The 12,781-nt window shown below is 44.4% G+C and overlaps 1 protein-coding gene across 4 annotated transcripts in view; it reads right to left on the reverse strand.

Moving 5' to 3' along the window:
* Positions 1 to 8,799: 8,799 nt before the first annotated feature.
* The window catches only part of Hmgb3 (high mobility group box 3), a 4,981-nt gene continuing 999 nt past the window's right edge, over positions 8,800 to 12,781 (reverse strand). For 3 of the 4 annotated variants that reach the window (XM_005369178.3, XM_026777068.1, XM_026777067.1), the window contains exons 2-5: positions 11,458 to 11,612; positions 11,114 to 11,253; positions 10,369 to 10,543; positions 8,800 to 9,770 (exon numbers count right to left, since the gene is read on the reverse strand). In XM_005369178.3, the coding sequence (XP_005369235.1) occupies positions 9,633 to 9,770; positions 10,369 to 10,543; positions 11,114 to 11,253; positions 11,458 to 11,607 (603 nt within the window). In that variant the 5' untranslated portion in view covers positions 11,608 to 11,612 and the 3' untranslated portion in view covers positions 8,800 to 9,632. Of the gene's footprint in view, positions 9,771 to 10,368; positions 10,544 to 11,113; positions 11,254 to 11,457; positions 11,613 to 12,556; positions 12,713 to 12,781 lie in introns of those variants that run through there. The other variant, XM_026777066.1, reaches the window with a different exon arrangement.

Below are 12,781 nucleotides of genomic sequence, written 5' to 3' on the forward strand. Positions count from 1 at the left end.
ATATATATATTTGAGACAGGGTTTCTTTGTAAAGCCCTGACTGTCCTGGAACTCACTCAGTAAACCAGGCTGACCTCAAACCCAGAGATCTGCCTGCCTCTGTCTCCTAAATGCTGGGATTAAAGGTGTGCACCACTGCCTGGCTTTAGCCACAATCTCTTTGTTTTGCCTTTTCACCAAGTCATACACTTCTGCTGTACACCTTGGAATCTCCGCATGCAAGAGCTTGAGCAGGATTGTGTGTCTGAAGTTAGCCCCGGGCTACAGACTGAGACCTTGTCTGAAAACATGTGTGTGTGTGTGTGTGTGTGTGTGTGTGTGTGTGTGTGTGTGTGTTCAACATCTCATCAAGAAATACAAAATTGGAAGCATCTCCCTGCAACACCCTGTATTAGTCTTCTTTGGCTACAATAAAGTACTGTAATAAACTGGGCCATTTTAACAACAGAAATGTAGTCTCTTGTATTTCTGGAAACCCAAAGTCCAAGTTTAAAGCAGAAAGGCAAATTTTGGTTCTTCTGGGGCTTCTCCCCTTACTCTACACATGTCTATATTTTGGTCTTGCTGGTATGTTTCTGTTTCACTCTTGTCTTTCCCTAGTGACACCAGTCAGAGTGGACTAGAGGCTACTCTAATGACCTTATTTTAACTTAGTCCAAATGTGGTCGGGTTCTATAAGGTCCTGAGGGAATGGGATTCAACACGAGTTTAAGGAGAACTTGACTCACATTAGAGTGTTTACAGTACCAATCTCCTTCATCCCTCACGGGGATTAAGCGCTATTTTGACTCCTAGAGTAAGTAACTGCTACTTTCTTTTCTTTAGAGTTGAACCATCTCTGCATGTCTGAACAGTTTAATTTTATCTGTTATGAACTTTACATAAGTCAAAGCACCTCATTTCTACACTCATCAGTGTGGGTTCAACCATGCTGCTGCGGTCATCTGATATTCACTCCCACTATACTAGAGCACTGAAAATTGCATACATACATGAGGGACATTAGGTTTGCTACTTCCTTTACCCCATCGCTTTGTGAAGATGCCCCTTGGCCTTCTACTCGCCAACTAGTGCAGGCCGTGTTTCAAAGTGGCCAGACCAATATAAAGTTCCAGGAGTAGCCTAAGAGCTTCCCCTTGCTCTAAGTCTTGGGCAATTCTCAGGATTGTCTAGTTCATTTTCACCAATTTGATGGATCTCTGACTGCATCTCATTGCAATTTTCATTTTCTCTGACTGCATCTCATTGCAATTTTCATTTTTGCTATTGCTAATGAGCCACAATACCTTTATACACACACACACACACACACACACACACACATGCATGCACACACACGCACGCACACACTTGATGCCCTCTTTGTGAAGTAATTGCTCAAATCTTGAGTTCATTGTCCCTCTGGGGTCTCTGTCTTTTTCTTATTAATGTGTCAAGTACACTAGTGCCCTGGATGTGAGGCCATTGTGGCTAGATGTGTCGCAAAGCTTTTGTCTGGCTCTGTTTGCATGGTTGTTCTATTGATGCCTTGGAGTGAGCAGAAACTCCGGATAGAACATCCCATATTGTGTCAGTCCTCCATGGTTGCTGTTGGTTTTGTGTGACTTGATTACAAAATCTCCCCTTGCCCTATGTGACTAAGCCACCCTTCTTTAGCTTCTAACCTTAGGTCGATAATCCCCACAATCAGTTTCTGTGTGTCTTTCCAGGCAGGCTTTGGGTTTTATCTTTCCATAGACTAATTGTCCCAGCTCTGTTAGACATTTGTCCTTGAACAGTGGCACGAGGTTCACCTGTTGAGTTTCAGTGAACTCTATTGTGAGGTTTTCTCCTAACCCCTGGAGACAGACACAACTAAAACTTGGCCCTTTAGCAACTTCCTTCAAGGCAGCAAACCTCAATACCTATGGGCAGAAGCACTTACAAGCTCCAAGTGAAGCCTTTCACCTGTCAGCCCAGCACTATAGAAATTAGCACAGGAAGATAGCTACATTGTGAGTTCCAGGCCCGCTTGAGCTGCATGTACCAACCCTGTTGGATGAGCCTGGCCTTGGACAGCACTTTATTTTAGCACAGGGTCACCATATGTATCTCGGGCCGGTCTGGGACTCATGGTGAAGCTCAGGTCTCTTGGATTTTGGTTTCATTTTGATCTAATGAGTTTATTACTGTTTCGGTTTGGGCTAGTTTGGAATTCACTATGTAGACCAGGATGGACTCAAGCTCACAGACCTGCCTCTACCTTCTGAGTGCTGAGATTAAAGGCATGCACCACCATGCTTGGCTCTCATTAATGTTTTTCAAATGATTTTAATATGTGATTTTTCAATGGGAAACTTGACCCACATTATCTTATCTGTCGTTGTAAGTTCAGGACATTTTCCTTTAAACACACACACACACGATTTCACTTTGCATTTTCTTCTGGGGGATGACTCAGCACATAAGAGTGCCTGTCAGACAAGCATGAAGACCTGAGTTCAGCTCCCAGGCATGACTATACACTCTCCTGAAATGCAGGCACTGCAGTGCACGGAAGGAAGATTGTCGGGGCTTGCTGGCAGCCAGCCTAGCGGTTCAGTGAGAAACCCTGTCTCAGGGGAGGAGGAAAGATGGCTAGAGCCGGACACTTGGTGCCTTCCCCTGGCCTCTGTGAACAACATGCTTGGGCATATGCACCCCTACTCATGTACATCACACTGACATACATATGCACACCCCCCCCCACTTTTTCATTAGGAGAGACTACATGTCCAGTGAATACGTGGTCCGCTAAACTGAGCTGGAATCCATCTTTGTTGTTGGATTTGAACTTTATGTAGATGGACTCACACAGTAGGGTCTCAGTGCGTCTGACGTTTTTCATTTAACAGTGTGTCTGGTGCAATGAATTTGGTAGCTGCCGCTCCACCTAAGTGGCGTCTTTGACTCTGCAGCTTTCAGAAGAACGTGCTTGACAAACACACTGCTTTGGCTCTGCTCAAGCAAAGCTTGCTTTTAGTGGCAGTTCTTCATACCAGACTCCTGTGTCACCCAGTGTGCACCCTATTTGAAGGCCAAGACTTGAGGACATTATAAGAAAGACTTGATGCTTTTTTCCATCCTTCACACCTGTGTGTTCTACAGAAATCCTTCATTTTTACCGGCAAAGCAAATAGAGTTCATGGGGTGAACTGTGAAGTGGTTGCAGTTTCAGTGGGTTCTGCTTTAGCCATTTTGTCTGGATCGGTACCTCAAGGAGGAGACCACCGTTAGCCTTGCCCTGATCAGGTCTGTAATTTTTTAATTGAAAAAAAATACAATAAAAGTATATTCTATAGGCTTATGGGGAAAAATTATGTCTCAATGTACCCCCATTGTTATACATACATAGCTTCCACAGGCCTTCACTCTTGCAAAAACATCTGCTGTGTGAACATAGCACAACTGAACTCGAATTTGTGTGTAGTTTGCAGTTGATGCAAGTAGCACCATTATGAACATCCTGTCTGTTGATAGCATGTGAGTGTGAACATATTACTATTGGGTATTCACATCTACACCTGGAAGTGCTGCACTACAGGGTGTGCACATGTTTAGTTTCAGTAAGTTCCACCAGACTTACAAAACCCTTTTCCAGTTGCTGCTTTTATCGGAAGCACACTGTCTTCTGAACCTGAAGTCACTCTGTAGTTAATGGTCGCTAGGGGAAGAAGAGACATATGTCTGTGGTGTAGCTCCCAGTCAATCAGCCATACTCTTGGAAATTGCCTCCCACCCACACTCCTGTAAGTAACCCTAATTAAACTCATTGGTTCACCCCATTTTTCTCTATTCTGGAGGTTATGAGGTGATTTTTCATTGTTGTTTCCTATTGGAAACTCAGGCTTTGTTTCTAGTAGACCTTAAATTTCCTCTCTAATGTATTAACAATAATTTCTGTCCTCAAGTTTTTTTAATTTTTCTCATGTCAATACTATTATTTTATTATTTTGGAGCCTGGGAATGGAGGCCAGGGCCTTGCATGCATTCTATCATCTTTTGAGACAGGGTCTCCCCCTGGAGCCCAGTGAACCCCCGGTCACCTGGCCCCACTTCTGAAGAGCTGGAATCAAAGGGTGGCGTCACCATGCCTGTCTTGGTATTTTATATTTTTATATTCTGCTAGGAAGTCCTATTTCTCATATATATACATATGTATCACATATCATACATTATATGCACACATATACAATACATGCAGAAGATAGTTCTTCATATAGAAGGAAAGCCAGCTCCAGCTCAAGCATACTTAACACATCATGACTAGCTCAATATTTTAAGTGACATATTTCTGCCTTCTGCTAATGTTTTCTAGCTGAAATATCAGCCCTTCTCCATGTAAACTAGGGAGGGTTTGGACAGAGGACAAGCACATCATATGCTCCCCACATCTTGAAATGGGAACTGTCAAACTTCGCAGTCAACATTGCCACAGTATCACTATTGACAAACTTCCAAAAGACTTCTTTTAAAACAAAAAGCCTTCCCAGGCCCGGAACAAAATACAGCCTGGAAAACGCCTCTCCTTCTCCTGTGTGGCTTGTAACACTCAACCAGAGCCTGAGGGCCAGCACCAGGAGCTTCTCTGAGATTTTCCTAAAATGCTCTGAGGCTAGCCGCATATTTACAAGAGGGAGTGAGGAAAAGTGAAAACCCCTTTCTAGCCCAAGGGCTTTTGTTTTCCTCAGGGAAATGTCTAGAGCGGCAGCAGACAGATTCTACTAGGGTGTTGGGACTGGAAAGGTCCCTAGAGGGAAATCGGTGGGAGAACAAAAGCATAAAAAATGAAAAATTGGTTTGGTCCCAAGAGTGAAAGATGGATCCTCTTAGACTGGAGCACACTGGGCGTGAGGGTTCACAGTTACACACCTTTCCCTTCGGGTACCAGCTGGGCTTTGTGAGCATCTGTATCTGTGCTTGATCTCTTCCTCGGGCTCAGCACTCCTTGAACTCAGGTCTCTCACTTCTGGAGGGCTTTGCCCTGGAGCGTGTGTTACTGTAGCCAGCTGTTAGCTAGTTTTAGTGCATGTATTTCGAATGTACAGCATCACACTTTTGTTATTGCTTTTGCCGTGCTAGAGATAAAACCCAGGACCTTGCTCATGCTGGGCACGTGCTCTACCACTAAGTTCTACCTCCAGACCATGCTATTTTGATACCCATATGCATACTGAAGGGATCACCATAGTCAAGCCAATCAGTATATACAACATCCCACATCAAGTGTGTGGGTGTGTGTGCGCGCGCATGTGGAGAGCACCTAAAATCTACTCTAGTCACGAAGCCATTAATCAACACAATGTATCACTTCTACAAATATAGCCAGGATATGACTCAGCAATCTCTTTCTGGGAGTCACTAGTTCATCACTGATGAACATTTATCTACATTATTTTCATAACTTGGCTATTGTAAACAATGCTGCACTGAGCATGGACTACAGGTGTCTGAGTTAGTGACACCATGGCTTCTCCTTCAGTTCCTGCGTTGCCTTCCCTGGAGAGTGGACTCTAACCTGTAAAGTGAGGTAAATGCTACTTCTCTGAGTTGCTTTGGTCACTATTTTATCACAGCAACCGAAAGCAAACTGAGAGGAGCAGACGACAACCTCAGGTGTCATTTCTCCTCAGCCCAGTTCTTTTGTTGTTGTTGTTTTTCGAGACAGGGTTTCTCTGTGTAACCCTGGTTGTCCTTGAACTCACACTGTAGAGCAAGCTGGTCACAAACTCACAGATCTACCTGCCTCTACTTGTCCAAGTGCTGAGATTAAAGGTGTATGTCACAGCCCCCCACCCCAGCCCATCTTATTTTCTAGGACCTAGGACATGGCCTCTCAGTAGGGCCAGGGCCTCACCAAGTAGGCTAGTAGGCTGGCCAGTGTGCCCTAAGGAACTGCCTATTTCGACCTCCCTAGTACCAGGATCACAAGCATGTACCAGGACACTTGTCTATTTATTTATATGTGTTTGAATGTTTTGCCTACATGAATGTCTAAGTACCACATACATGCCATGTCTGTGGAGGTCAAAAGAAGGCACTAGCACTGGAGTTGCAGACAACTGTGAGCCAGCATGTGGGTGCTGGGAATTGAACCTGTGTCCTCTAGATGAGCGCCAGTGCTCTTACTTGCTTAGCCATGCCCCAGACTCTCTGACTTGATTTGTGAGTTCTGAGTGTTGAACTCGGGTCCTCATGCTTTCACAGACATTTTTCCTACTGAGCTTTATCCTCAGTCCCTGGCCATCCTTAAAAATTATTTTTACTAGCCAGGCAGTGGTGGCACACACCTTTCATCACAGCACTCAGGAGGCAGAGGCAGGCAGATCTCTGTGAGTTTGAGGCCAACCTGGTCTGCAGAGTGAGTTTCAGGACAGTTACACAGAGAAACCCTGTCTCAAAAAACCAAAAAGATATTTTTACTTAATAGTTTGCTGAATTTCATGTATTACAACATTTATTACTTTCTTTTACTGAGTCACAGTATATAGCCCAGGCAAGCCCTGAACTTGACTCTCCTGTCTCAGACTCCCAACTGCTGAAAATACAGGCACGCCTTACTCTACCTAGCTTTAGTGCTGACTTGTAATAGTTCTTTTTCATACTGTAAACACCATATTATACACATTTTGCAAATATTTTCTCTTATTCTCTGGGTTTTTTCACTTCCATGCTGGTATTTTAGATGTAAGTTATAATAATAAACTGGCATGTGCTATTGAGAGCTGCTTGAGAATAAGAGATAGGCCACTTGCCTCAGATTCAAGAGTCTTCCAAAACTCCTTGTCCTGGGGCACAATGACCCCCTGCCTTTTTGACAAGAAAGAGTATTAACAACATTGCACCCCTGAGAGCAGCTAAAAGGTAAAGCACTGTCAACAGCTGTTCTTTACCACATGGTAAAATAGCAAAAATAAACAACAAGCAGCAACCAAATCCTCCAGCGTGGAAACAAGTAGAGAAAACAGTGTGGGCCTCTCAACAGGACAGTGCGTTCTAAGCTAAGCACCCAGCTACTTTATCAAACAGCAGTCCATCAACATCCTTCAAACTCTATGTGTATCCTGGCAGAAGATTCCAGATCCAAACCCCTCTATTCCTGACTGAAAGGTTGACAGAGGGACTTTAGAGCCTTTGTGATAGTATCAGTCTATCAAGTGTTAGCTCAGACCAATGGCTGGCTACTGAGGTTGGAATGTGTTTACATCCAAAATCTCAGGACCTGAAACAGACTACAGATAGCCCAGTGATTACTTTTGGGAAAAAAATGATTAAAAAACTTTATTTCAGAAAATGAATGCATCCACCATCCTCAGATATATTTGTGACCAGATCACACACACAATAGACAATGGCTACTATATTATAGCAAGCTTCTTTCCAAAGGATAAAATGTCATCTTAGCTCACAGAGTAGTGTTGCGTGAGAGATCCTTCAAGGAAGCAGGTAGTGCCCTTTTGTTTAAAAAGCGTTAACAATCTGGGATTGCGAGAATGCACTCTCGGCCAGAAACCAGGTGAAGCTTAAACCACATTACAGCATCTCAGAAGCTTCAGAGGACATGCATCTCCACATCTTACCACAGCATAAACACTTTTCGAAATCTTGTTGCAAGCAGTTGACAGAGCAAGCCTCAACCCACCTTTCTGACCAACTGTCTGACTCTCAGAACTCACCTCGCCATTTCTATGTGGCTACTCAAGAACCTGAGAGAAGCAGCCTAGTTGCTCTTCCGTGAATGCTAGTTTCAGACTGAGGAGTGAGCACTGCTTAGCGAGAAACCATCCATGGCTGGGTTGAGCTTCTCTTCCTAATTTGATGACGCTGGCCATGGTTCAGCTCTTGCCTTGTACACTGTGTATTGGGCAGCATCAACAGCTGCAGGCTAGAATGTCAAGTAACATGGGCATGGATGAAGGAAGTACCTCTGGACAACTTCATAACCAAGGGCTTTTAATTAGTGAAGAATTGGAGAAAGGACAAATCGTTCAGATGTGAGAGAATGTTCGAGGGTAGAGACTGGGCTGTGAGCAGACTGACTTAATCTTGGATTCAAGAGCATGGAGGGAACTTCTCTAGACATGCATGTTCTGAATATCCCAGGCTAAAAGCTGCTGTTTACAAAATGCCACTAAAGCATCAGCAAGTTCTACTTTAAAAGTATACATATCCAAGTATTAATGCTGGGAAATATAAATGCTCAACCACTACCCAGTCCTCCATGATTCTTTGGTTACCAGATAGATCAGCCTTCAAATGCAGACCTAAGGTGGAAATTTTTTTCTTTCCTGAGGTTCTGAAGGAGTAAAATACATACATACATACATATATATATATACATATATATATCGGATATATGGAAGTCTACTCTGCCACTCTAAGGCACAGCACCTCATGGGAACCAGGAAACAAAAGCAGTAGCTTAGCACTTCTGACTGTAAGCCCAGTAACTGTACCCCACTATACATGTTTGGAGCAAAGGTGAAATGGGGTTGGGATATCTTACACCCCACAGTCATGATGGCAGGCAGAGCTTTTTTTCCTAAGGGCTTGTTTTCCTGTGTCTCTGTTGTAGGTTGCTAAACCTTATCTATGGCATGATCAGTACTTCTCCCTAATGCCAGACACAAATCACGAAGGGACTTTAGGTACCCCCCCCCCTCATATCTGTCTGTAGCTGGAAGGGACCTTAGCAGCTTTAGAAGAAGACAAGTGGCTTCACTAAGCCTGGTGAGTCAGAAATTTAGGCCATTGTAATACAGAACAGTTTTAAAAATGTAATACTGTTTATTTAACTTCAAAAACATTTCAGCATTCTAAACATACAAAAAATAACAGAATGTTGCAAATTGCGTTTAGGTGCAGAGGGTTCTTGAACTTTCGTTGATGCAGTAGTTCTTTGCTTCGCTGACAATGATGAGCTCTACAGTTTAAAAACAGCTGAAAATCTACAGCACTTAACTAAAGAAAAAATCCAAACACTTCCTCATGCCAGCTGACCCCTCCCCCCTTTCCACAGCTAAGAATGTCAGCAGAATGCTATGCCACTATATACAAAAACAAGACAACCTGAAGCTAAATGGATGCCCACCGCAGTATCAACAGGTCCAGCCTCACAGTGCACGCCCTGAGCTACGGCCCCCTCCAAAAGGCATCTTCCCTCACAGCCTCCAAGGCAAACAAGGAGCATCAAGAATCTGTCTGGGTTGTTTTGTTCTCTTTACAAACTATAGATATGTACAGTTGACAACTCAGGATTTCTAGCCAATAACCAACCATAGAGTTAACACTACCTTACGAGTTGCAAACAAAATGCCCGAAACATCTTCAAATGCCTTGTCACACCAACAGCAAAGTGCACAGAGTGAGGAGGACACGAGAGTGCCTTTCCATTTGAAAAATGTTTGGAGCTATGTACAACTTTGATACAGTTTCAGGGCGCTCCGGACACCCACGGCCACTTCATGTAAACCACTGACACTTTGAGAAACTACAATATGATCGTGATCAAATTTTGTAATTAAATCTAACGAGGGCAATAGACACGGCTCAAATAAGAGATGTGTCAATCACGTAGATTTCCTACTCTAAGGTATTCACAAGGAGATGGAGTTTTATTCATCTTCCTCCTCTTCCTCCTCCTCTTCTTCCTCTTCTTCCTCCTCCTCTTCCTCTTCCACCTTTTTCCGTGCAACTTTAGCAGGACCCTTGGCACCATCAAACTTCCCTTTGGACTTATAGTCAGCAACATCCTACAAGGAAACAGGAACACGGAAAATGAGTGGCTAAATTCTCCAGCTCTTTGTGAAAACAGGTAGAAAGGGCATACAGGCCTCACTTGAGAAAGCAAAGGGGCAACAGTTTCCATATGTAAATATGTTCCTTGATCATTCAAATCTTCAAGTCAATGGGCATTCATGCCATGTTAATAACCCTATCAAATCCCTTTTCCCTCTAAGGGTGGGTGTAGGTACAGTTAGAGTACTAGTTTTATTTTTTTTTAAATTTATTTATTTATTAAGGATTTCTGCCTCCTCCCCGCCACCACCTCCCATTTCCCTCCCCCTTCCCCATCAAGTCCCTCTCCCTCATCAGCTTGAAGAGCAATCAGGTGAGAAGTCCAAGGACCGCCCACCTCCATCCAGGTTTAGTAAGTTGAGCATCCAAACTGCCTAGGCTCCTAGTTTTAAATGTAGGGGGAGGAGAGGGAGAACTGCCAGAAGCAAGAACATCAGCACACATAGCTTTCTTCTAGGGAACTGGACTCTTGCAGGCTAAGGAGAGCACCCAGTCTAGTCTAGCAGAGCAGCCATACACCCCAGCAACCAGGGAAGCTTCCAGTCCTCTCACCTTCTCATACTTCTCCTTCAGCTTTGCGGCCTTGGTAATGTAAGGCTGCTTTTCACTGTCACTTAAATTATTCCACATCTCACCCAGCTTTTTGGCCACATCTCCAATGGAGATTCCAGGATTTGTAGATTTGATCTTGGGGCGGAATTCAGAGCAGAATAAGAAAAATCCAGACCTTTGGGGAGAGATTTATATAGGTCAGGTAAGTATGCATGTATATGCATGCACATGCACACACACACACACACACACACCGTTCCTTCTTGAGACAGAGGTGTTGCTATGTAGCACAAACTAGATTCCAACTTTCACTCCTCCATCATTAGCCCCCAAGCACTAGGCTTCTACGATAGGTATGCCCAAACACACCATACTAAAATACTATTGCTTCCTGCCCTGATCTCTCCTCTCTTGCATGGAATCACCACATTCAATGCTATAAATCTAAAGAGTTTAGAATGTCTAATGATCCTCAATGTACGGTGCCTTTGTCTTCCAACTGCTAGACAAGGGAAAAGTAATACGGCTAAGAGAGCAGGTGTGCTGAAGTCAGATGACTCCTTTCTAGTGAAGAACCAGTCAAGCTCTGAAGCTGAGACAGTCAAGCAGACAGGCACTGAACTGAAAGCTGAGTTTAAAAGCTTGTCTCACCATTTTTTTTTTTAGAAAAGGTAACAGCCTTTAAAAGTCTTTTCAGCAAGCGGAAAACTTTCAACTGTTACTATATAATCCTATAGCTACTTACGGTGGTCTTTTGGGGGCATTAGGGTCCTTCTTCTTCTTGCCTCCTTTAGCTGGTCCATAATCTTTCATTTCCCGATCATAGCGTACTTTATCTGCCTTTGCCATTTCATCAAACTTTGATTTCTCTTTGCCGGACATTGTCTGCAAACAACAGAACTTGTTAAAATTCCTGGATACAGTTGAACACATACTTGACCAATGGTTTTGTAGAACCCCTTTGTGGGGAAAAAAGGTCTCTGCATTTATTTTTAAAGGGTAAATAAAGAAGAAAACAGCCAACCACTTGGGTGACTCTGCAAGTGAGCAAATCCCAAATGTAGCCTACAAACTGAACCCTCAAAATACCTTCCACCTCTCAGAGCACTTCTTGGAAAACTCCGCAAAATTGACTGGGACTTCCGGGTTTTTCTTCTTATGTTCTTCCCTGCAGGTCTGGACGAAGAAGGCATAAGCCGACATCTTGCCCTTTGGTTTCTTGGGGTCACCTTTAGCCATCCTGACTGATGAAGACAAAGAGAAGAAAACACAATGAAATACGATGAGAAATACAAAGAGAAAGCAATGGCAAAGCCAAATTAAGTTTCTTGGTAGGAACTCTCCTCCCCCTCAGCTCCTGACATCGGTGGCAGCAGAAGGCGGAGTAGGAAAGAAATCAGCTTCACTGTCGCTTGTCATTTAACTTTTGACCAGCATGAAGCGCGCTGGTTTACAAGTTACTTCTCTAGAGTGATCAAGTTCTTCAAATGGGGATAACCTCAAAGTGGGGTGCTGAGCACTCCACATTACTGAACTGCTATTTCACAGTTTCTAAAACCAAAAGCCTGAAGAACTAATGGGAAGACATGTTCATAATGTTCATAGAGAAGATAAGCGATTGGAGATAGACTTCATTTCGACTAGGTGATTGTCTCTTTAATTCTTACGTTTAGATCGGAAATCAAACGAAACCATAAATAGGAACAGATGTGAAATACCAGTGTTGCTGATATATTTGCCTTATAAAAATGGCTTTTTACAGCACTGGTGATCTGGAAAGCAAGCAGGTATCCTTCATACTATTAGTTGAAACCTGTCACCAGGAAAAGGGGGAGGGGACATCAAAAGGACTAGTCTTTCCCCTGTGTAATGCAGAAATGCAGGTCTAGCAAGGAACACTTTCCCCAAAGTTTCCAAATAAAAATGCAGCTGTGGCGTGTCATCCTCCCTGTCCCCCCCCCCCCCCCACCCCCCCCCCCCCCCCGCCCGCTTCCCGCCATCTTTTCCTTTTCCCACACCCAAGGTCATCATGTAAAACTAAAGCACTCCCCTTGGCACCAAAGGCCCGCGGGGCAGCATTAAAACCCCCTCCGCGGCATCCCGGGTGGGGCGCGCCCCAACACTGGGGCGTCCAACGGACAGCCCGTGTCGGGCCACGTCCCCATTGCTCCGGACACCCGTAATTCACCTTCCATTTTGTCAAAAGCCTCGGGATGAAAGAAAGTGCCCGTGAAATCGACTGCTACCACCCCCAAGCCGAGCGAGGTGCCGGGGGCGGCGGCGGCGTGGGGGTGGACGTGGGGCCCGGTGGGCGACAGTCGCGGCCGCCGCGCCTCCGAGCCCCGCTTGCTAAAATGGCTGATCCGCGCGCGGCCGGCGCAGGCGGCGATGGTGGTGAACAAAGCGGCCCGGG

This window comes from Microtus ochrogaster, unplaced genomic scaffold (genome assembly GCF_000317375.1).
Source record: "Microtus ochrogaster isolate Prairie Vole_2 unplaced genomic scaffold, MicOch1.0 UNK45, whole genome shotgun sequence".
Classification (NCBI taxonomy): domain Eukaryota; kingdom Metazoa; phylum Chordata; class Mammalia; order Rodentia; family Cricetidae; genus Microtus; species Microtus ochrogaster.